This window comes from Notolepis coatsorum (genome assembly GCF_963971535.1).
Source record: "Notolepis coatsorum genome assembly, chromosome: 18".
Taxonomy (NCBI): Eukaryota; Metazoa; Chordata; class Actinopteri; order Aulopiformes; family Paralepididae; genus Notolepis; species Notolepis coatsorum.
The window spans coordinates 53528186-53554404 of record NC_140182.1 but is presented as its reverse complement, the minus strand read 5'-3'; the positions used below and the strand labels follow the sequence as shown (position 1 = coordinate 53554404).

The window sequence follows — 26219 nt, the reverse complement described above, 5'->3', positions numbered from 1 at the left end:
CGGGAACCTTCTGATTTACCAGATGACCAGCTCTACCTCCTGAACCACTGTCTCCTCTAGTTGTAATTGCAGATTGCCCCTTGACAGCATGCACCCGAGAAAGAAAAATACTGTGTGAGGGAGAGAGTAAGAGCAAGAACGAGAGAGCGAGCACTACTGGTACAACTATGAACGCACTTATTCTTACAGTCTATGGAACGCACTCAAGTTTCAAGTTTCTTTATTAGTTGTCATACAGAAGTACAGAATACTTTTATATAAAATGCTTCTTTCTGTTTTGCTCCAGAGATTGTGCTAGATAAAAATAGATAAGTATAAAGTATAGTAAGTATAAAATAGAAGTCAAGCACGTCGTAGACAAAGGTGTTCAATATATACATATATACAATGTACAATGCAGAGTAGAAAAGTAACTGAGTTACAATACTATACAGTACAATGCAGAAATGGGATGAGGTACAATTTAGGTACAATTTACAGTAAGGTGTAATGAGGTATGGGTTGTAGTGCAAATTCTTTGCCAATAAATATAAAGTGTGTTTAGGTGTTCTAAAGTGGGTGCTGCAGTGAGTTGTTTGTTTAAAGTGAGTGTGTGCGTGTGGATGTGTGTGCTGTGAGTGCATTTGATGGTTGTTACGATTGTTCATTGTTCAAGCCTTGTTCATTGAGCAATCATTGTTCATTGAGCATCCTGATGGCCTCACTTCTGGTGAAAGAACTTTACGATTGATAAGATGGCTGATGTCCTTTTCAATTTGTAATAATTGATATAGCTCCTGTAGCAGACTTTGTGCCCATACGTTGTGATCCGTTTTTTTGATGAACTCATGCAACACCCCATTCTGCAGTTCCTGTGCTCAGCACTCAGTCAAGCAGAGAGGAGAGATGTGCAGCGAGAGCACACAGGAAGCCTGAATATGAATGAATGAATATACGTTTTTTTTTATTTTTATCACAGTTCCAGTTCGATTAGTTAACATTTTGCCAGGTTTGATAGGCAGCCCTAATAGGTACTGACTGTAGACACAGGCATGTGTCTATGTAGGGCCATTCACCAGCCACACACTACTACATTTTAAATGTGGATGGTGAACCTGGCTAATGGATAGCCTCTTTGGCTGGTAAGCAATGCAAGTTTGAAGAGTAATAAAACACTGCTAATAATGAAACACAAATCACTTGACGCACAGAAGGCGTTCGATCAGGTTGAGTGGCCTTATATGTTTGAGTCACTGCATAGATTCGGATTTGGTGATACATTTATATCCTGGGTAAAGCTCATATATGCCAGTCCAACATGTTCAGTTATAACCAACGGGGAGAAGTCAACCAGGTTTCCACTGCTCCGTTCTGTCCAGCAGGGTTGCCCTCTTTCGCCGGCGCTTTTCGCCGTTGCACTCGAACCCCTTGCCCTAAAAATACGCAGTCACCCAAGTCTTGTAGGCTTGAAAGTTGGAGGCGTCGAGACACGCATCAGCTTGTATGCTGACGATGTAATATTATACCTACACAATTCAGAGATATCGATTCCCCCTCTTTTAGAATTAAACACCTCTTTCGGTGAGCTATCCGGATACACAATTAACTGGACAAAGAGTGACTTTATGCCTCTTTCTGACACCTTCACTCCCGGTTTCCTGGAAAATCTCCCATTCAAATTGGCAAAAGATCGCCTCACCTATCTTGGTCTGACCATACCCAAAGATCCTAAATTAATATTTAAATTGAACTTTTCCGACTTTGTTTCAAGGCTAAAACAATGCATTGAAAATTGGAAAGTGCTACCCCTCTCCATGATAGGCCGCATAAACTCTGTCAAGATGGTTTCTCTCCCCAGATTCCTATACCTATACCTTTTTTTTCTTTAATGCATTTACTTTCACTGTCTGAGTGTGTCTGTATGTCATGTTGGTATACTGTTTGTCATGTTTGTACAATGTTCTGAAAAATGTAAAATAAAATATATAAAAAAATAATAATAATGAAACACAAACCTTCGCTGCCCCTAGTGGTTGATATTTTCAACCTGCTGCACACTCCCAATCAGCGACATTAATCAAAGAAGAAAAGAGGTTCTCTGACATCACCAATTGAGGTGGGCAGAATGTGTAGTATGGTGAAGAGGTCTAACAGCCCAAACACACCAGCCGCACGCGAAGGCGGGCGACCAGCGCTTCACTTTCACTCCCATGTTAGCGGACATAGCTGTGCCCACCGGCCGCGCGCACCGCGGGCTGGAAGCGATCGTTTCCGCTTTGGTTGGATTCAGAGGCGTGCGCCACGTGCATTTTCACAGAAATACATTCAATATCTGCATTATTACCACACATATAGATGTTGTTCAACCAGATAATGTGTCTGTATCTTTCCCAATACAAATAAACCATATTACTATACTTTTTCAGGAATACAGTCACACTGATCATCATTCTAAAATGAATTCTAACATTCTAATTAATTATATAATAACTGGTTATACATGCAAAATGGACAATAGAACACTGGAATTGGAAATCTTAAAAAAATCTTCAAACAGGGACTGACTTCGCAATAGACTAGGCATTTACAGCTGTTCCAATGTAAATGTGCCTTCCTCCGTGCACTTTCGCCCGCTCTGAAGTCGGACTCGTGTGCCCGGCCACACGCGCTGTTCTCGCGCGGAACCCGCGAGTGCATGCGCGCGGCTGGTGTGCGTGCGCGCGCTCAAGTTCAAGTTCTCAAGTTCTTTAATAGTTGTCATACAGAAGTACAGAATACTTTCATACAAAATGCTTCTTACTGTTACGCTCCAGAGACTGTGCTAGACAAGATAGTATCAAATAACATAATAACATAATATAGCATGAATTTAGAAGAAGAATGAGGTCACAGTTGTTCGGTATAGACATATGTACAATGTTCTGAGTTACCATATAATATACAATACACAATACTATGCAGTGTACTAATGTACAGTACTATCTAGTGCAAAGCAGAAATGGGATGAGGTACAATTTTAGGTACAATTTACAGTAAGGTGTACGAGTTGTAGTGCAATCCTTCATCCATAAATATAAAGTGTGGGGAGTGGGTGCTACAGTGTGTTTGTTTAAAGTGGGTGTGTGCTATAAAGTGTGTGTAGTGGGTGCTACAGTGTGTTTGTTTAAAGTGAGTGTGTGCGTGTGGATGTGTGTGCTATGTGTGTTTGGTGGTTGTTGTTGTGTAGTGTTCATTCATTGTTCGTTTAGCAGCCTGATGGCCTGGGGATAGAAGCTACTTCTGAGTCTTTCTGTGCTCGCCTTGAGACTCCTGTGTCGCTTGCCTGACGGCAGCAGTTCAAAGAGGCAGTTGTTCGGGTGGCTCGAGTCCTTAATAATTCTCTTAGCCTTCCCCTTGCAACGCTTGTTGTAAATGTTCTGGAGAGTGGGGAGCCCCCCTCCAATTGTGCGTTCGGCTGAACGTGTCACTCTTTGTAGTCTGCTTTGGTCTTTTGCAGTGCTATTCCCAAACCAGGAGGTGATGTTGCCGGTCAAGATGCTCTCTATTGTACATGAGTAGAAGTTCTTAAGGATCTTCTGGCTGACTTGGAACTTCCTTAGGCGCCTGAGGAAGTAGAGGCGTTGTCGTGCCTTCTTCACCACACTGTTAATGTGTATGGTCCATTTCAAGTCCTCGGATATGTGGGCTCCGAGGTACTTGAAGCTGTTGACTCTCTCAACCGGTGCCCCGTCGATGCTGAGGGGGCTGTAGTCCTTGACCCCCGACCTCCTGAAGTCCACAATCATCTCCTTTGTTTTGCTGACGTTCAGGGAGAGGCTGTTTTCCTGGCACCATCCCGCCAGGACCTTGACCTCTTCCAGGTAGGCCCTCTCGTCGTTGGCAGAGATCAGGCCCACCACCACTGTGTCGTCAGCAAATTTGACGATTGTATTGCTACTCCGCTGAGCCACACAGTCGTGTGTGTACAGGGAGTAGAGGAGGGGACTCAGAACACAGCCCTGGGGGGCCCCTATGTTGAGGGTGATGGATGAGGAGGTGCAGTTGCCTGCTCTCACCACCTGGGGTCTGCCAGTCAGGAAGTCCAAGACCCACTGGCAGAGGTCATAGCCCAAGCCCTGTAAGCACTTGCCTACCACCGCAGATACTCTGGGATCGAATCCAGCTGTCAGCGGTACCTCCGGCTTGGTCAGTCCACTCCCTACGAAACACAATTGGCAGTGTTCGTGGGTGGGAAGCCAGTGGGGTATGAGTCCTGATCATTGCAAACGGCGACTCCTACTGGTCGGTCGGGGCACCTGTTCAGCAGGGAGGGGATCTGGGGGAGATAGCGTGACCCTCTGCATGCGTTACGTTCTGCTAGTGAAACTCCTCACTGTCAGGTGAGAAGCGCCTGGCGACTCTACATGTATCGGAGGAGGTGTGTGGTAGTTCTACACCCTCCCCAGGCTGACAGTGGGGCAATGTGTGCAACGACCAGGAATGGAATTGGCATAACAAACTAAATCGGTGGATGGGAGAAAATTATAGAAAGACAAAAAAATTTATAAAATAAAACTCCTCTGTCTCTAGGAGCTGACTTGCTGGGCAGAAGCAGAAGAAGAGCAGGAAGAGGAAGAGGAAGTCGACCTGTCAGCCATGAGTCTCTTGGAGGTGGAGCAGCGGCTGTCGGGGCATGAGGAGGGGCACAGTCGGAGGCTGGCTCTGCTCCAGGCGCTGGCGGTGGTGTGTGAGGGTTTGCCACACACTCTGCTGCTGAGGAAAACCACTCAGGTGATTGACATAGACTACTATTTACTGGCCATTAGGTTTGTGCTTGTGAGTGTGTTGTGATTGGTTTCCCTGGTTGGAGAGATGGCCAGTATATATAGGATGAAGTCTTTCTAGACTCACCTGGATCATTCAGTATATAGTATTAATCAAGGTCTTTACCTGGGTCATTCAATATATATAGTATTATTCAGGGTCTTTACCTTGGTCATTCAGTGTATATAGTATTATTCAAGGTCTTTACCTGGGTCATTCAGTGTATATATAGTCTTATTCAGGGTTTTTCCCTGGGTCATTCAGTATATAGTATTAATCAAGGTTTTTACCTGGGTCCTTAGTCATATTCAAGGTCTTTACCTGGGTCATTCAGTATATATAGTATTAATCAAGGTCTTTACCTGGGTCCTTAGTTATATTCAAGGTCTTTACCTGGGTCATTCAGTATATAGTATTATTCAGGGTCTTTGCCTGGGTCCTTAGTCATATTCAAGGTCTTTACCTGGGTCATTCAGTATATATAGTATTAATCAAGGTCTTTACCTGGGTCCTTAGTCATATTCAAGGTCTTTACCTGGGTCATTCAGTATATATAGTATTATTCAAGGTCTTTACCTTGGTCATTCAGTGTATATAGTATTATTCAAGGTCTTTACCTGGGTCATTCAGTGTATATATAGTCTTATTCAGGGTTTTTCCCTGAGTCATTCAGTATATATAGTATTAATCAAGGTCTTTACCTGGGTCCTTAGTCATATTCAAGGTCTTTACCTGGGTCATTCAGTATATATAGTATTAATCAAGGTCTTTACCTGGGTCCTTAGTCATATTCAAGGTCTTTACCTGGGTCATTCAGTATATATAGTATTAATCAAGGTCTTTACCTGGGTCCTTCAGTATATAGTATTAATCAAGGTCTTTACCTGGGTCCTTCAGTATATAGTATTAATGAGGGCCTTTCTAGACTGTTGCACATTTATGCTCTGACCTGGTGAGATCTACAGTAACTGGACCTGACGGGGTTGTCTCGAGCCAAATTTCTCACTTAATTACTTGGGTTCAAATCTTGTTTTCAGTCAACACAGTAGAAGAAAAAGAAAGACTATTATTGGCTAAATGTGGGGCTTTAGTTTGGTTTGGGGTTACATTTTCAGGGACTAAACCTGCACAAGCCCACACAGGTAGCATCACAACTAGCTACGGCTGCTCTTATGTAGGGCGACTACATATATGACTATGTATGTGGCCCAGTTGTGTCAACGCAGCCCTCTGTCCTAGTTTAAAGCCACATTACATTGTATGATATGATTGCAGTCACAGGACAAAACAAGCCTTTGGTTTTCACTGCAACATTTTTTATTGGAACTGTAACTTCTGTAATGTCATCCTCTGAACTAGGGCTGGGTGAAACTATATTGTTACGACATTGTGAATCTCTTGTTGACCTAATTTTGCCCATATCACCATGTTACGTAAATGCATTCCTCCAGTGCATAGGCAGTTTAGTTTTGTGCCCCTTTTAAATTGTTGACAGACAAACATTACAAACTGGACAGAGGGCCAACATGATGGATATTGTGGTATTTATGTGCTGGTATTTTAAAAGGGAATTATGGTTTCACTAATCTTTACCAAGGTGAATGTGATACTATACTGTAATATGGATTTCAGGTCATACCACCCATCACTGGTCTGATCTTTATCAGGACATTTGAGCACTTTACAGATATTTGTTGCCACTCAGAACACAAACCTTGGAAACGGGACAATCCCGGACAAACCGGGACGTCTGGTCACCGTACTTTAGCCTTTAGTCTTTGTCCTCATCGTTTCCCTCTGCAACATAATTGAAAGCCACCCTGCCTCTGGGTGTTCTTATTAAGGAAGCAGGCCATGCAGAGTCATACTACTGCATTAAGAATAGCCTGGTGCTGTGGCTCTGTTGCCTTCCATCTGTACAGAGATGATGCTTTAGGCTCTATTTATACTGGGGAAGGTACAGAGATGATGCTTTAGGCTCTATTTATACTGGGGAAGGTACAGAGATGATGCTTTAGGCTCTATTTATACTGGGGAAGGTACAGAGATGATGCTTTAGGCTCTATTCATACTGGGGAAGGTACAGAGATGATGCTTTAGGCTCTATTTATACTGGGGAAGGTACAGAGATGATGCTTTAGGCTCTATTCATACTGGGGAAGGTACAGAGATGATGCGTTAGGCTCTATTTATACTGGGGAAGGTACAGAGATGATGCTTTAGGCTCTATTTATACTGGGGAAGGTACAGAGATGATGCTTTAGGCTCTATTCATACTGGGGAAGGTACAGAGATGATGCTTTAGGCTCTATTTATACTGGGGAAGGTACAGAGATGATGCTTTAGGCTCTATTCATACTGGGGAAGGTACAGAGATGATGCTTTAGGCTCTATTTATACTGGGGAAGGTACAGAGATGATGCTTTAGGCTCTATTTATACTGGGGAAGGTACAGAGATGATGCTTTAGGCTCTATTTATACTGGGGAAGGTACAGAGATTATGCTTTAGGCTCTATTCATACTGGGGAAGGTACAGAGATGATGCTTTAGGCTCTATTTATACTGGGGAAGGTACAGAGATGATGCTTTAGGCTCTATTTATACTGGGGAAGGTACAGAGATGATGCTTTAGGCTCTATTCATACTGGGGAAGGTACAGAGATGATGCTTTAGGCTCTATTTATACTGGGTAAGGTACAGAGATGATGCTTTAGGCTCTATTTATACTGGGGAAGGTACAGAGATGATGCTTTAGGCTCTATTTATACTGGGGAAGGTACAGATATGATGCTTTAGGCTCTATTTATACTGGGGAAGGTACAGAGATGATGCTTTAGGCTCTATTTATACTGGGGAAGGTACAGAGATGATGCTTTAGGCTCTATTTATACTGGGGAAGGTACAGAGATGACTGGCTGGCTGCGGACTGGCTGGCTGGGAGGACCATTCTGTCTGAAATAAAACATTGTGTCATAGTTTATCATAAACTGACCAGTTCAGCTGATAAGCTCTTATTTTTAGACATCTTATCAGTGGGTCTTGTAATAGGGTTTCACTTTTGCAGAGGACTTCTTAAAAGTGTTGTGCACTTAAGGGAGAGAGATTTAGCAACTCTTAGACTCAACTTATGTACTTTGTACTTACAGTTTAAATGTAGCTTTTTAATACAATCCTACAACAGTATTCACCTTGAGGTTTAAGTTAACAAAAGTTACTGTAGTTAATCATTAGTTTAATCATTATTTTGGTCCTTGAATTGGTAAACTAGTGACATTTTAACATTGGAGTGAATTGGTAAACTAGTGACATTTTAACATTGAAGTGAATTGGTATACTAGTGACATTTTAATATTGGAGTGAATTGTCGCTTCCCTCCACCTCTTTTTGCATAAAAAATGGCATGCATGTAAATAAAGTGAATACATTGTAACCCTACTATCTCCTGGTCCATCTTCTGTCTCCCAGGTGGTGGACTTTATGGTGTCCCTGCTACAGAGGGCCTGTGTGGGTCTGGACCAGGTCACTGGTTCTGGTGCTGCTGCTGAGAACCCGGTGGAGAGCCAGACTCTCAGCATGGCCATAGGTCTGGTGGCCACCCTGCTCTCTGGACCACAGGTACCTTCATAGAGGTGGAACAACACACATTTTAGAATTTAGACTTTTCTTATGTCATCATTTAATTTTCAATTCTTTGTGTTAAATGTTTTCATACTACAGAGCTCTAATTATAGATTATAGATTATATTATATCAAAATAAATAGAAATGATTGATTCATGAATTTATCATTAACTCAATCAGCGCCAGACCCGAGGATAGTCGGATTATCTCGCCAACCGTTCAGCGCCAGACCGGAGTATAGTCGGGTTTTCATCGTTATTTCTTTTATTCGATATTTCTATTCATTACAGGCACACAGATTTGGGGTTAACATGGGAATCATCCTGAGATCGCCAAAGTGCAATACCGGCCGCATCCTCCCAGGTGGCAGTATCGAGCACCCTTTGAAACCTTATATCTTGGCCTGTGTAATGTTCAAGTGTCTTCGGGCGCAGTTTTCTTTGTCAGGCGAGTCGAGCGGTTATCCCGATCGCATTGAGAAGCGTCAAATGCCCCCGATGCATCTGTTGTTGTATGTAGATTATGTTGGCGACATGATGAACACCAATACTGGGACTCGCGATCAGACCATTGGAATATTATTTTTGGGGTACCTCCTAGTGAAGGTAAGGACTAAATTATATCAATCCTGCTTTGATCCAACCATGATTTCACGATCATGATCATGATCGATCGCAACGTGTGTGTGTAACGTTACTCCACAACGTATGCCGTTGGTGACGATCAAAGCATCAAAAAACTATTCCCCCCCCCCTTTTTCAAAGTGAGTCAGAAGATCCTCAAGAACTTGTACTCATGCACAATAGAGAGCATCCTGACTGGCAATATCACCTCCTGGTTTGGGAATAGCACTGCACAAGACCGTAGCAGACTACAGAGAGTGGCCCGTTCAGCCGAACGCACAATTGGAGGGGGGCTTCCCACTCTCCAAGACATTTACAACAAGCGCTGTATGGGTAAGGCTAAGAGAATAATCAAAGACCCCAGCCACCCAAACAACTGCCTCTTTGAACTTCTGCGGTCAGGCAAGCGATACCGGTGTCTCATGGCAAGCACAGAGAGACTCCGAAGGAGCTTCTATCCCCAGGCCATCAGGATGCTCAATGAACAATAACAGACGATCAATTACACCCACAACACACACATCCACACGCACACACTCACTTTAAATAAACAACACACTGTAGCACCCACTTTACCCACTTAGACACTAACACACACTTTATATTTATACTTTATATTATATATTTATATATTTGGCATCAATCCCATGCACCTCAGTGCACCTCACCACCACAAGGTGGCACCACAAGCTAAGCTATACCTCACCATTCTACACTGTACTGTATAGTAGCTGACTGTATAGACTGTACAGAAGTATAGACTGTACATATACTGTATATATGTATATTGAAATTTTTTGTTGTTTACACTTGTTTACGTACTTGACTTTCTATTTTATACTTATATTATACTATTTTACACTATCTTGTTATTTTTATCTACCACACTCTCAGGAGCAAAACAGAAAGAAGCATTTCATGCAAAAGTATTCTGTATTTCTGTATGATATTGATAACTAATGAAGAAACTTGAAACTTGAACTTGAAACTTTCATGCATTCATGATGAAACATAATACCTATTGGGGAGCTCCAGTAGCTCACCGCGTACCTCGAACGCTATTTCGGCGTCGGGGACAACCGTGCGCGTCACGGATCTGGGGTACACGAGTTCGACTCCCGGACTCGCCGTATTTTCTCAGTGTCTTTCCCCCCATCTATACCCCATTCAACCTGTTTCTGTCGGTCATACTTGACCAGAAAAAGCGATAAACGCGAAAAGAACCAGCTGACTGCTCAAAGTTTTAGAAACATAATACCTGTAACTGAGGGGTACAATTCCCTGACTGTATGGTTAGATATGATACTTACTACCACTACCTCTTGTACTTTAGACTCTGGCCACCCAGTACTAGGTATGAATATGTTGAACACTCCCACCTGATAAACGGATCCAACACAAATGTACCAAATCGAAAGTTTGAGTTTTAATACATAGCAAAAGGTATGTACAACGATCACTTAATTACATTTATGATTTGAAATAGTATGCACTTTTATGGCAAATGAGTATTCGTAGGTAGATCAATATCGAATGTCCAATCTCTGATTGCGCAGGAAGCAAATATACAACCTGGAATATTTAGGGAACAATAGCAATGATACTTGAATGATTATATAGCTGGATACACTAGGGGAAGGTTCCGACTGCTTGTAGGACAGCTGGAGGGGGGGGGGGGTTAGAGAGTCACTGGCTGGATCCCGTCTGGCCGAGGGTATCTTGGGAGAGTCCACAGTCGTGCGACACGGTGCCCAACGATCCTCGATCCACAGATGAATGCAGTTGGACCCTCTGTGGCCGGCGTCCTCCGGTCCACGACGGAGAGACGTGAGGCGACCTCACTGTGCAGAGCGCCGTCTCACCTGTCGTCCTCTCCGGGGGGGGTATTTCCAACACACCGCAGTGTTGGCCTTTATCCATAGAATAATCAAAGTACTCAAAGCATAATCCAAGCCGGGGAAGGCTAGCCGTCGTCGGTAGAATAATCCAATATACAGGTCCACTCGCTCTTTGGCCTGGAGCTCCTCGGGTGCAGCTTCACGTGGGGTCAACCATCCTGGATAAGCGTCCAGCTGATGCCCGAAACGATGGGGGTGCTGATTACTATAGAACTCTTACCGCACGAGGCACTACATATGAATAGACTATTATTAGCTTAATAGAATACGTCCAACTCGACGATATAGTGCCAAATATGACTATTAAAATATTAATATACACGATGTCTCAATGCCGATACTGGGCCGAATTGGCCTTACTGCCCACACGTGGTTCGCGGGGAGGCTTTTGCGTCTGTCACTCTGTTGGAGGGTAATGAACTGGACTAAAAGAAAGCTCTACTTTAATAGCGCAGTATATATACGCACTATGAACAAATAGTACCATTAGTGGTGCGGTAGACATATTCCTACGCGGAACTAGGACTTGTCCATACATGTTGAGCGGTACGATTGAACTTGGTCTGAGGGGTATGGCGACCTGGCACCAAGGTCTCGTCCAATGGTAGAATGGAGACTATTATGGGATGTTCAGTAGACTAGAAGGGATATTCAATGCATATTGTACAAGGAATATACAAGGGATATCAGGGGATATACAAATACAATTAAATATATATAAATAAATATATATATTCGGTTTAATCTGATCCTTCAGAACAGCCGCCCCCTAATTGGTCCCAACCTAATTAGTTAAGCAGAGACAGATTAACCGCACTGTCTACCACTCAAGGGTTCGCTGTAAGGGTCAGTCAACTCACAAAGTCATAGGGTCATGGTCATCATCGATTGTGTCTGGGAGTCGGGGCAGTTCTATGAGCCTCGCCACATGACGGGTGTAAATGCGCCCTTGGACGAGTACTTCAGCTGCTCGGACCTTGCCATCGGCACCGGTGATCACTTTGCTTACGCGGCCAGCCGGCCACATAGCTCTGGGTAGTGACTGGTCAATAATCATGACGACTGTTCCTTCCGTCAAATTGTCTCTCTCTTTTACCCACTTCTGGCGGGTCTGTAGAGACGGTAGGTAGTGCAGTAGGAAACTGCTCCAAAACTTGTCGGCTAATACTTGGCTGTACCTCCACATTCGTCGGCTGTTCGCTTCTTCAGGCCGGTACATTGTCTGGGGTAACGCGGGATCTAGCCGCCCCATCAGGAGGGTGTTGGGGGTGACTGGGTCGACATCTGCTACATCACTGGAGACGTAACCGAGGGGCTTTGAGTTCAATACTCCCTCAATCTCCGTGAGGACTGTCATTAGGACTTCTTCCGCCACAGTCTGGGCCCCAAGTACTGCGTACAGGGCTGTCTTTATAGAACGTACTTCTCGTTCCCAAGTTCCACCGAAGTGGGGTGCGTTTGGGGGGTTGAATTGGAAGTCAATCTGGGCTGGAGCGAGGTGGGTCTTAAGTTCTGGGCCCATAGCTTGGAAGCTCTCCCTCAGCTCTCTTTCTCCGCCTTTGAAGTTTGTCCCGTGATCGGACAATAATGTAGATGGTTTTCCTTTCCGTGATGTGAATCTTCGGAAGGCCATAAGGAATGAGTCTGTGCTCATGGTCGGAAGGAGCTCGATATGTATCGCTCTGGTGGTCATGCATTTGAATACAATACCCCACCGCTTCTCGGTGCCTCTTCCTTTCTTTATGTGCAGCGGGCCAAAACAGTCCATGCCTGTTGAGTGGAATGGCTTGTCGCCGAGTCGGAGGCGACATGGAGGTAGGTCAGCCATCCGTGGTATGCTGGGCTGCGCGCGCCACTTTCGGCAGTCTAGACAGGTTCGCTGGAAGCGTCGCACCGCCTCTCTTCCTTAATAGTATCCATTAGTATCCAGTAACGACGTCTGATCTCCGCGAAGACTCTCTCTGCTCCTGCGTGGTGTACATCCTCGTCGTATTTCTTTATAATCAGCTCTGTGACCTTGTGTCGGCTGTTCAATACGATCGGGTACTTAATGTCATCCGGTAAATTGGGGGCTCTCCGCAGGCGACCACCCACTCTGATGAGGGTATGTGTGTCACTCTCGGGGGCCAGATGAATCAATCTGCTGTCTGATGGGACGGGCTTTCCTCCCTGTAGACAGTCTAGTTCATCGGGGAACGAGTCTCTCTGGGCTCGTTGCAGTAGAAGCAGTTCTGCTTCCTCGTAGTCAGCTGCTGACATATCAGCGGGGGACTGAATCTCTGGGTGGTGCCGCAGGAATGTCCGTTGCTGCGCACTCTCTATGGTAATGCAATCGTCTATGTTGGGGTCTGCGGAGACAACAGTGCTCAATCCACAGAACATAGGTTTCTTATTCTCAGCCTCCTCGTCACTTGCTTCCCTCGGGGTGGGCGTGGGCCAATCTCCTTCCGGGAGCTTGAGGAATGCTGGTCCGTCACTGTAGATGTTATGACGGGTTAAGTCATCTAGGGACATTCCCCGGGTGATGACGTCAGCTGGGTTGTGTTTTGTATCAACATAGCGCCAGTTTGCTTCTCCGGTTAACTCTCCGGTTAACTCTTGAATCTCAGTGACTCTGACTCCCACGAAGACTTTGTATTTGCATGAATCCGATTTGATCCAGGCGAGTACTGTCGTGGAATCTGACCACAGGATTGTTCTATGCACCGGAATGGTGAGCTCACGTTGGATGAGCGTGGCTAGATGCGCTCCTGCGAGGGCTGCGCAGAGCTCTAGACGTGGGATAGACTGTTGCTTGCGTGGGGCTATTCTCGAGCGGGCGAGGATGAATGCTGTGTAGATCTCTCCCCCCTCTTCTTGGGCCCGCAAGTAGGCTACTGATCCGTAGGCGACCTCGGAGGCGTCACTGAAGACGTGTAAATCCATTTTACATGTCTCTGGCCTCACCGTGGGTGGGAAGTAGCTTCGGCGTATATTAACGCCTGGGAGTGAGTGGAGTTCCATCTCCCACTCTCTCCAGGTGGATGCAAGGTGTGCGGGAATGGGGTCGTCCCAGCCCTGGTCCTTGTCCCACAATGCTCGTACAATCATCTTTGCCCTGGTGGTGTACGGTAGTATACATCCTAACGGGTCATATTGTCGGGCGAGTGTTCTGTACACACTCCGTCTGGTGGTCGGTATTGCCGTCGACCTTCCCTGCTCCGTGGTCAGGGGTTTGTGTCTATAGTGGAGCGAGTCTGTTTTGAAGCGCCACACTAGTCCTAGTGTCATCTCTTGGGCTTCTCCTGGGATTGTGGCCATCCAGGTCTCGCTGCTCGCTGCCTTGTCCTCGGAGGAGAGGCTGCGCAGTACGTGCGGATCGCTGCTGGCCCACTGCCTGAGATCAAAGCCGCCGTTGATCAGAGAGGCGCGGGGTTTAAGTAGGAGAGCCTCGGCTTCTTCCTGGGTCGAAACGCTTTGTAGACAGTTATCTACGTAGAAGCTGTTCTTCACACTGTGTCGGACCTCTTCGTCCGCTGCTGGGTCCTCTGCGACATGTCTCTGTAGTGCAAATGTAGCACAGCATGGGTTGCGTGTAGTTCCGAAAGGGAGGACTTCCCATTGGTAGATGGCTGGGTGCTCATCTCCTGGCCTCTCTCTCCATAGGAACCGCAACAGGGGCTTGTCCTCCTCTACTAATCTCACCTGCAGGAACATCCCTTTGATATCCCCGCTGATAGCCACCTTGTCCTGGCGGAAGCGGAGTAGTACGCCTAGTAGGGAGGGGCCGAGTGTAGGACCGGGCAATAGCTCTTTATTCAGATTTTGAGATCCGATCTGGTAGCTGCAGTCAAACACGATGCGGTCTTTGCCGTTGTGATGAACCTTGTGGTGGGGCACGTACCACGATTCAGTCGTCTGGTCGGCCTCTTTAATGTCAATCTTTGTGACGTGTCCCGCTGTGATGAGCTTCTCAATCTCAGCGCGGTATACACTTTCTTGGGCGGGGTCCTTGGCTAAGCGCCGCTCTGTGGCGTCTTTCTTTGCGTGAAAGGTAGGCATCCCTTCCCGCCGCAGGAGTGGCGTGGTGTATCTCAACACGCCGCTGACTGGGACTCTCTTTGTTCCCGTCTCGAGGAGGTTAATGGCGTAGATGTCGTCTTTAGAGCGAATGTCTTTCTTTTCGTTCTTAAAGGGCATTTGTTCTAAGGTCCATAGCCTCTCTACATGCTGCAGGAGTGCGGTGTCTCCCTCTGTGACTCGGGAGTGGAGACAGCTAGTGGCTGTGGTTCGGTTGAGAGATTTGGCGAGTGGGCCTTGGAGAGTCCATCCTAGGCGGGTCTCGACTGCTGCAGGACAGCCTCTGGGTCCGGTATGAACCCGGTCTATCGGGACAATGAGGTCTGCATGGTCGGAGCCTATCAACAGTGTCGGGGTAGCACCGTCTATGAGTGGGATCGGTAGCTTGCGTAGATGTACATATTTCTCCATCAGCTTGGCTACGGGGTATGTGTACCGCGACAGTCCTATTTCTTGGCTGGTGAAAGCGTCTGTAATCCTGTACCGTCGCTCGGGCTGGCCGCTTGCTGCGATAGAGAATGAGACATTCTCGCCCTTTATCGTTTTCAAATCTCTTCTTATTGTCCGAATTGTCATTTGGTTTTCGCTCCCCCGCAGCCCTAGCTGGGCCGCAGCGGACGCGAGCAGAAGGGTCTTCTCTGACCCGTCATCAAGGACGGCGTAAGTGTCCATGACTTTATTCTGGTAGCTCAATGTCACACGGACTACCTTTAAGAGCACTCTGGCTCCGCTGCTGCTGGCGGGGTCGATGTACATGACGCTTGCTTTGCTGCTTGATGGTGCGGGTGGAGGCCGCCGTCTGTTACTGTCGTGGAGTATGTCCAGATGGGCTCCATCGCACCGACTGCACTTTTTCTTTAAGCGGCATTCGGCTGCCATGTGTGATCGCGCACAGCGAAAACAGCGTCTGTTGGACTTTATCCATTGACTCGCTTCCTCCGCATTCATCTTGGGGAATGAGTCACATTGTGACAGCCAGTGTTCTTTCTCACAGTAGGGGCACACTATCTTCCACTTCTCCTTTCTTGAGGGGGTACTGTGGCTCCTACTGCTTGGCACTGACTCCGATTGGTGCATGACAGTCACCGATCTTCTTCCATCATTTAGTCTCCTGGTTCCTTCTCTGGAGCCAGGGGTGCTCCGTCCGAATGTATCTAGCCGTAAGCTGCTGACTTCTCTCGCCAGGAAGTCGGCTAGATCGAGGAGGTTCGGTTCGGGGCCATTAGGGTCTCGGTGGTCTCTCTGCCGCCTAAAGCGCTCCTGTCGGGCGGGCGGTAGCTTCTCCAAGATCCTCTCTACATTTGAGTTGGCGTATAGTTCATGCCTACCCTTTTCCCTCTGCGCTCCCAGCATCCCTACCAGGGACTGCACTCTGATGGACAGGTCGTCCAGTGCTCGATTGTCTGTTGCTGGGGGTAGGCGGTCGATGTGCCTGATCTCCTGGATCACGTAATCCCATATACGTCCATATCTCTGGTCCAACGCTACCAGCGCTGCGGTGTATGGGGTCGTGGAAGTGGCGTAGGCGAGCGCTATGTTGTGCGCGCGGGGTACCTTTAAATGCTTCAGTAGTATCGCGTATTTATGGCGTTCATCAATGACATCCACCAACATTGTCTCCAGACACATGCGGAGCTCCGTATACTGGGCTCGGTTCTCCTGGGTGAAGTCTGGTACCATAGGTGTGCCAATGTATGACGCGGATTGTTGATACATCGGCGAGCGTTGGGGGAGAGGCCTCCTAGGCGAGTCTCCTCCTGCTCCTTGGCGTGGGCTGGTACCGGCTGTGTACCATGGCCCGCTGGTCCAGGTGCTGTTCCTCGGTGCGGGTCGTGCGTCGTGCTCACCCGTGAATAGCGTCGGGGGTCTGTAGCGCAGCTCCGCGGAGGTATAGCCTGGGCTGTACTGGACCTCCTGGTCCGGTAGAGTACTGTGCTGTCGTCGGGCGTGGTTCTCCTCCTCTTCCTCTTCGTCTTCCGTTAGGTCATCCAGGGCTTATAGTCTCTGATTTAGCCTCTCCGCAGTGTATGCTGCTCCTTCCCGGTGGCTGGGTCTCGCTTGGACCGGTTGGGGAAGGGGGTCTGCGGGGGGTATAAACCTCGTCTGTTGGTCAAGTTCAAGGTCGCTTACTCGGCTAGGGGATGCCGCCCTGGAGTGATGTCTAGACGAGTTCCTGGAGCCTCTGGTGGAGGGAGGGGGTGTTGTCCTTCTGATCAGCTGTTCTATTAGTTGCGCTTGTGCTCTGTCGCGCTCGGCTTCGCGCTTGGTGAGATCCGATTCTCTCTGGGCACCGGTGGCGGCGCGCTGGGCGTCGGCCCGGTCTCTTGCCATATTCTCTTCCATCTGAATGCGTCTTATTTCCAGGCGTATGTGCTCTTCTTCGCTCCGTTGCTGTATCTGCAATCGATCGCGTTCACCCTGGAGTCTATCGCGTTCAGTAGAGGCTTTCAGGCTGACGAGGAATGCCTGCTGTAGTGTCCTCTCTGCCTCGCTGGGAGAAGACGGTTGTATAGGGGAGCCGTCCCTTGGGGTACTCCGTGCGGAGTCTTGGAGCTCTATCTCCACAGTGCTCTCCTCATCTTCTTCCGTGCCGAGTTCTCTCTCGGTAGTGTTGTCTTCCTCCCGGGACTCGTCGGGGACTACTTCTTCGGTATTGGCGGGGTGTAAAGTCATGTCTGGTTCCCCCTGGTCCCCACCGTGAGCTGGGTCAGTTACATTAGAACCCATAGGGGCCTCTATGGTCGGGGTAGCCTGGTCGTTAGGGTTAGACATAATTTTACTTTCTAGTTTTACCGCATTTACTGTTGGTAGAAGACTAGGTTGTTGACTGACAGCGTAAGCCTCTAGGTACTGAGGGAGCTGTCGTTTGCGCCGCGGGCGTTGTTGGTTAGGAGGATCGTTTCGTGGAGTGTTCATCATAGGCCATTTTAATATTAATAACACTATATTAATATTACACTGATTACCCTCCGGCTCGAAGGACCAATTGTAACTGAGGGGTACAATTCCCTGACTGTATGGTTAGATATGATACTTACTACCACTACCTCTTGTACTTTAGACTCTGGCCACCCAGTACTAGGTATGAATATGTTGAACACTCCCACCTGATAAACGGATCCAACACAAATGTACCAAATCGAAAGTTTGAGTTTTAATACATAGCAAAAGGTATGTACAACGATCACTTAATTACATTTATGATTTGAAATAGTATGCACTTTTATGGCAAATGAGTATTCGTAGGTAGATCAATATCGAATGTCCAATCTCTGATTGCGCAGGAAGCAAATATACAACCTGGAATATTTAGGGAACAATAGCAATGATACTTGAATGATTATATAGCTGGATACACTAGGGGAAGGTTCCGACTGCTTGTAGGACAGCTGGAGGGGGGGGGGGGTTAGAGAGTCACTGGCTGGATCCCGTCTGGCCGAGGGTATCTTGGGAGAGTCCACAGTCGTGCGACACGGTGCCCAACGATCCTCGATCCACAGATGAATGCAGTTGGACCCTCTGTGGCCGGCGTCCTCCGGTCCACGACGGAGAGACGTGAGGCGACCTCACTGTGCAGAGCGCCGTCTCACCTGTCGTCCTCTCCGGGGGGGGGTATTTCCAACACACCGCAGTGTTGGCCTTTATCCATAGAATAATCAAAGTACTCAAAGCATAATCCAAGCCGGGGAAGGCTAGCCGTCGTCGGTAGAATAATCCAATATACAGGTCCACTCGCTCTTTGGCCTGGAGCTCCTCGGGTGCAGCTTCACGTGGGGTCAACCACCCTGGATAAGCGTCCAGCTGATGCCCGAAACGATGGGGGTGCTGATTACTATAGAACTCTTACCGCACGAGGCACTACATATGAATAGACTATTATTAGCTTAATAGAATACGTCCAACTCGACGATATAGTGCCAAATATGACTTCAAATATTAATATACACGATGTCTCAATGCCGATACTGGGCCGAATTGGCCTTACTGCCCACACGTGGTTCGCGGGGAGGCTTTTGCGTCTGTCACTCTGTTGGAGGGTAATGAACTGGACTAAAAGAAAGCTCTACTTTAATAGCGCAGTATATATACGCACTATGAACAAATAGTACCATTAGTGGTGCGGTAGACATATTCCTACGCGGAACTAGGACTTGTCCATACATGTTGAGCGGTACGATTGAACTTGGTCTGAGGGGTATGGCGACCTGGCACCAAGGTCTCGTCCAATGGTAGAATGGAGACTATTATGGGATGTTCAGTAGACTAGAAGGGATATTCAATGCATATTGTACAAGGAATATACAAGGGATATCAGGGGATATACAAATACAATTAAATATATATATATAAATAAATATATATATTCGGTTTAATCTGATCCTTCAGAACAATACCTATTATATACATTTGATTTGGAAATAGTAGCGTGTCCAGGCCAGAAAAGCCAACGCTTTTAGTGAAATTCACGTATTGCTGCATATCGTCGTTTTTCTGGGATTAGACAGGATCACTCTAAAACTATAATAATAATAATACATCTATTTTATATAGCGCTTTTCTAGGTGCTCAAATACGCTTTACATGGGCAGGAGAGACAAACTATGGCAAAACAAAAAACAGAACAAAACAGAACAAAATAATAGATGACAAAATAAAATAAAATAAAACCGACAGAATTAGAGGTCAAAAGCAAGATTGAAAAGGTGAGTTTTGAGGGCTGATTTAAAAGATGTCAGGGTGTTTGCATCACGGATATGGCTGGGGAGGGCATTCCAGAGGGAGGGGGCAGCAGCAGCAAAAAAACTATACTTATATTCACCGATTCAGCGATGCAGTCATGCACACACACGGTTACACGCCGTTGTAGTAGATAACTGAGGCAGAAGTGCGTGCGGATGTGCACGCGCGCACACAAAAATGCGTTCACAATTGTCACTGGACTCGTCGCGCCGTGCGGCAAGTACCCGGCCGCGTGTTACTTTTTAACAGCGGAGCAGTGCAAGAATGTGACAATTTGACCATGTGACCGCGGCAACGCGGGAGAGCGGCAGTGCGGAAATAGGCTGTCTATTGCCATTCTCTAAGCTCCTTAACAGCGCCTAAACTTAACCGTTCTAACCTTAACCAACTCCGAAACAATGCCTAACCTTAACCTTAACCTTAACCATGCCTAACCTTAACCTTAACCATAGAAAGAATATTGCCATTCTCTAAGACAAACTCTAACCTTAACCAGCTCCTTAACAGCGCCTAAACTTAACCGTTCTAACCTTAACCAACTCCGAAACAATGCCTAACCTTAACCTTAACCATGCCTAACCTTAACCTTAACCATAGAAAGAATATTGCCATTCTCTAAGACAAACTCTAACCTTAACCAGCTCCTTAACAGCGCCTAAACTTAACCGTTCTAACCTTAACCAACTCCGAAACAATGCCTAACCTTAACCTTAACCTTAACCATGCCTAACCTTAACCGGCGAAAGAATACACGTTAAAAAAAAAATCACGTTAAAAAAAAAATTTGATGGGATTCGAACTTGTCAACAACGGACCGCAGGACCGCTGCGTTGCCAGGTGAGCTGAGCGCCGAATGAAAATCATGGCGGATTAGGGCGGTTACATAATGCCGCAAGCTCTGCCGCTCCGCTCTGCGGTTGCCGCGCCTGCCGCGGGGCGTGTCGCAGCCAATCAGGGAAAACGCGGAAGCAACGGCAGCACTGCTCCGCTGTTATTAAGCAATAAGCTACCCGGCCGGCACTTATCACCTAGACTTTGCATAATAATAGGATACCGATAGTGTTACAAAGGGTCAGATTAAACCGAATATATATATTTATTACTTGAGATATATTGTATAATATTTGTATATCGTCTGATATCCCTTGTATATTCTTTGTATATATACACGGAATATCCCTTTACCTAGGTACAGGCCAGACCATAATATTCGTTCTCCTATTGGACAGCGACCCCTAGGCGCCAACGGCCATACCCCCAATGGCAAGTTCAAAGCTACCGCTAAGACATGTCTCAACATGTCCAGGTTTGCGCAGTAATACGAGACAGAACTGAGGTTGGCACTAGATTATTCACCTTACGTATAAATACGTCGCAGGTGGATACAGAAGCACTTAGACCAAAACGTTGAAGCCTTCACCACGATACAACGTGCCGTGAAGTGGGCCCCTTTTTGCCCCTAAATAGAGCCTTGAGAACCGCGTGCGAATAGATAGCTAAAGTGTCAGAGTTTAACGCTGTATCGTCGAGTTCGACTTATTCTATTGTAAAGTAATAGTCTATTATTTATAGTGTATCGTGCGGCTACCGTTCTACAGTGACCAGCATTACCACCGGTTCGTCGTACTCTAGCTAGTGCACTTATCCAGGCTGGGCGGCCTAAACTCGTGCCGCCATCCGAGGAGTCCTAGACGAGAACCGTTGGATATGTACACCGGAGAACCTACACCGGCGAATGCAGAGCCTTTTCCGGCTGGATTATATTGCTTTGGTACTGTGGCTGCTGGAGCAGAGAACCGTCTACCCCACTGCTGTGTGGGATCTACCCTGTGAGGAGCACCATCGAGCCCGCCTCTAGGACCACAGAGGCTGGCTAGCTTTCATCCATGCTGTCTTGCATACTGGAGTATAGCTGTTGCTTTGTCTACGGACCAAAGGATTATTGCACTGGCTCCTGTATCTGGAGTCTCTTTATTCCTCGTTGATCCAGACTTTTGCTCCCGAACATTCCTCTCCCCTGCTGGCTTACAACCGGAGGGAACCCCCTTAGTATCTCCAGCTGACTACGAGTGTGCCTTATGTAATTCTTATGCTACAGGTGGCGTCAGTTATACCCATCTTATTATGCTCATGGACTTACGCTCTTGACCTACTTAAGTGTTCTTCGCCATATAAGCGCAATTCATAATTCTCAATTTGTAACCTATTGTTGCTGCTCTAATAATAAATACCTCTAAATAGAACTTTCTTTGTCAAGCCGTATTCTTGTGTGGGTGTTCACCAGATATACCGTGTACTGTATGGCCAGTAATTAAAGTACATAACTAAGTAGTGGTTTAATGATACCATACTCTCAATACAGTCAGGGAATTGTACCCCTCAGTTACAGATAGCATAACAACGAGAAGAGCCAAACCAAAATACAAGCCCTGTACCAATTGGTGGGGGGTTGCTTGATCTGTGGTCCCGACTGGAAGGATGAGACATTAAGTTGTGCTTCAGTCTCTGAAGGAAACTGTCCTTCTGTAAACTAACTCTAAGTTACATTGTTAATTTAGTTTGTATTTACTTTTCTAGTTTAAGTTAATTCAATTAAAGAAATTGTAACTACCATTACATTTAAAACATTTATGCATAATAATCATCTGTTCTGTGCGCAATCGAGGGAACATGTATGCGTGTGCGCGGGAGTGCGCATGCACGTGGCGTTTGGGCAGTTCCCATATTACGACTGCACCACTGACCACGGTATAACACACCGTATGGTATGTATGGATGAACATTTTTATTATTTTTCACATATTGAACGATAGTTGATGTCAAATGGGCCATAGTATTGTATCCATAGCTATAATATAGAATATACATATAGCCCTGCAAACACAGCCACTTATTCCTATCTCTTAGAGCGTTAGCGTGGTAGGAACAAAATCCCCCACCAAACCCTGGCAGCACATCACCCCCACCCTCATCCACCTCCACTGGCTCCCCATCAAATCCCGCATCACCTACAAAACCATCCTGCTCACCTACAAATCCCTTCACGCTCTGGCACCTCAGTACCTCACTGACCTCCTCCACCCCTACACTCAGTCACGGTCCCTGCGATCCACGGACACTGGTCAGCTCTCCATCCCCCGAACCAGACTGCGGACCTTCGGGGACAGAGCTTTCAGTGTGGCAGCTCCCACCCTCTGGAACTCCCTCCCCGCAGAACTCCGCACCGCCCCAACTCTGGACTCATTCAAAAAACTGCTCAAAACCCACCTCTTCAACTTGGCCTTTAACCCCTAATTTCTCACTTTATATGTATATGTTGTGCCTGTCCACTATGTTTGTTCATTTGTCATCCCCCCCCCCCCTATGTAAAGCGACCTTGGGTCTTCTGAAAGGCGCTATATAAAATGAAGTTATTATTATTATTAATATGCTCACGTCCGTGGCGTCCAATGAGTTAAAAAATTTTGGTGGGCCCAAAATTAATGTTGTTGTTTACATGTTGCAACTTCCCATTTTCCCACATAGAATGCACCTGATTGGATAAACGTGCTTGACTTGCTGGTGCTCTAGTCTAGTGAGACATCTAGTGGCTCAATATTATCTATAGCACCTTTTATATTGAGCTTATTTATGGAATTTTAGCACATGGCTAATAGCAGTAGCCATACCACCAGTTACATTGAGAGAAAAAGATAAACCTAGGGAAGAGAACCAGAGAAGGATACAAGTGTCAATACAGTGTTAAATTGCGATAAACAGTATTGTACGATGTACGTTCTTTTTTTTTATTCTGTATTGAGATCGTTACACCTCTACTCCTTTATATTTACAGCAGTTAATTTGTATTGAAGTATTGTAGTTAATATTATCGGGATGTATAGAAGTATGTCTTAGTAATGTAATGGATTGTAGTGTCATCATTGTTGATAGCTGGTTCTGTTGAAGTCGACTATGCTGGATCTCTGTATGTTTCCTTTTTTAGATTAGCATTGTTTGTATCCTTAGCATTGCAGATTAGCATCAGTGCTTCTGGACGTCTGCATCAATCACTTTTATTCTGTCCGTCTCTCTTTCTCGCTCTCTGGCTCTCTCTCGCTCTCTTTTTTTCCTTTTATTTCTTTCCATAGCTCAGTGCTGAGGACTTTTCCTCCATGTCAAGGCTTCTCCCACTGCTGGAGAAGCTATCCCAGAAGCACCCGGAGATATTCATCCAGGAGCTGGCGTCTGACCTGCGAGCCGTCATTGCCACGCGTGGTGCCTTCCAGCCCCAAAACCTGCCGCATTCCACCACCCAGTGCTCCCGAGACCCCGGACCACAGAATGCCAATAAATTGCCCTCTAAGAAAAAGCCAAATATAAGACGACCTCTAACCACAGACTCCCAGGTCTCACAAGCGAACCCTCATTCACCTAAAATAGTGAGCCTAGCCCAAGTGCAACAGACCGAGAACCCTGGTCCTGTCAGAAGCCCCCAGGGCCAACACACCGCTCAACTCCAGACACATACCAGGCACACTAAGCCGCCCAGGGGACCGGCACACAGAGGGTCCGTACCAGAAATAAGCAAAGCGGGAGGAAGAGGGCAAATATCTGACCCCAGTGACCCCGCCCGTCCTCCTTCCAAGGGCTTTTCTGATTGGCTGCTGGAGGCGTGTGACCCCGAAGTACCGACCAGAGCGGTGGCCTTGAGGGCCCTGACACGGATGGTGAAGGAGGGCGACGCGCAGACCGTCCCAGCCCAGGAGAAGCTCCTCGTGGTGGGTTGTTATAGTTTGATTTATCTTAAAACAGCTGGTTCTCTCTGGTTAGATTTGGGGTAGTTGCAGAAGTTTAATAAAAAAAAATGTCATCCACTTTTTCTCCTATTTTTCTTGTATTTTCCTCCCATCCCAATTTAGTCGTTATGCCAATTCCCCCCTCCCCTTCCTGGTTGTTGCGCGCATTTGTCCCCTACTTGCCGGTCTAGGGAGCCCTGAAGTCTATCACATTCCTCCGATACATAGGAGACAGCCAGCAGCCTCTTTTCACCTGGCAGCGAGGACTCTCATTGGGTGAGTGTAACACGTGGGAGGGCACACTACCTCACCCAGATCCCTTCCTCGCTGTGCAGGCGCCCTGACCAACCTGTAGGAGTCGCTGTTTACAACGACCAGATTACCACCCACCGGCTTCCCTCCCGCTGACACTGCCAATTGTGTCAGTATGACGACCGGCCAAGCCGGAGGCACCGCTGACAGCTGGATTCGATACCAGTGTCTCTGCGGTGGTAGACAGACGCTTAGTCCGCTGCGCTACCCGGGCCGCCCCGGAAGTTTAATCATTTAAAAACTATTCACTAAGCACTCTAGAGGAGAACAATAAAACCAAGGTATAAACATAAAATGTATTAATTAGAAAATTACATTTTCATAAAATTCAAAGCATAATCATAAAATACATACTTTATAATACATCAATTTAAAGGTATCCAATGGACTTTTTGACCACTAGTGAAATTAGTGATACAGCGCATAGTAGAAGAAAATAAGTCTCTGAATTGTGTACCGCTTGGTCTTCCAGCATGCCCATGAGGACGCACATGCACGCCACAAGCATGGGGGTAACATAGAACACAAACATAGGGTGTGTACAATTGATTGGTCTATATATGATCTCCCTCAAAATCTAGCAGCTTAACTGCCTGTCAATCAAAGGCTGTCAGACTCATTAAAACTTTGCAGAAAGTGAAACTTAACACACAGATGGTGTGAGAGCAAAGAAAACAGTTACACGAGGTAGGAAATGTATTCCGCTTGTAGATTATAGAACAACAATGGTAAACGTGAGTATAAACAAAAGCAAGTTTCTTACAGAAGGAACCAACAGATGATGGTGAATTTGCTGTTCCACATTCAACAATAGCAGGTAGCTGCTTTTGTCTCCTCCTCCCCTACTAGTACTCTCTGCATGTGTTTGAGTGAGCAGAGTTAAAACAAAATGTTTAATAAATGAGATGGCTGAAGCAACCAGAGCCACAGGGGGTCTGAGGAGGATAGTGATATATGGGGTCTGTGGGGACTTGTTAAGGTGGTATGGTCAGCAAGGCAGGGATTCGGACTCATCTGCTATTCTCTATAATGAGAACCCCCTCTCTCGCTCTGTGCTGCACTTTAAATACCCCCCCCCCCCCCATCATAACAGGCCCCCTTTTATCTATCCAAATACAAAGGGGGAAAGAATATTTCAGATCACAGAATCTTAATCTTTTTTGGGACTTTTTTTCCCTTCAATTCCTCCTTTTAGGACTGGGTGGTATGGTCAAAATATGACATCACAATATTGTTTTTACTTTTTACTGTATAATGATAGTGGCTGTATTGTTTTTTTTCCAGTGCAAATGACAGTGTTGTATTTTTTTTCGTAATACATATTGTCATGGTACTTTTTCATTTAAAAGGGTCTATTCTAATAAATGTTTTAATCACATAATCTTTATATTACCATTTTTAGATTAGCT

The 26219-nt window shown here is 46.3% G+C and overlaps 1 protein-coding gene across 1 annotated transcript in view; it reads left to right on the top strand.

Annotated features, from left to right (window-relative positions):
• tango6 (transport and golgi organization 6 homolog) overlaps positions 1-26219 on the top strand; it is a 150970-nt gene that overhangs the window by 81200 nt on the left and 43551 nt on the right. Inside the window, exons 12-14 of the mRNA XM_084334981.1 lie at positions 4549-4749; positions 8249-8398; positions 23851-24480. Coding sequence (XP_084191107.1) covers positions 4549-4749; positions 8249-8398; positions 23851-24480 — 981 coding nt within the window. The remainder of the gene's footprint in view (positions 1-4548; positions 4750-8248; positions 8399-23850; positions 24481-26219) is intronic.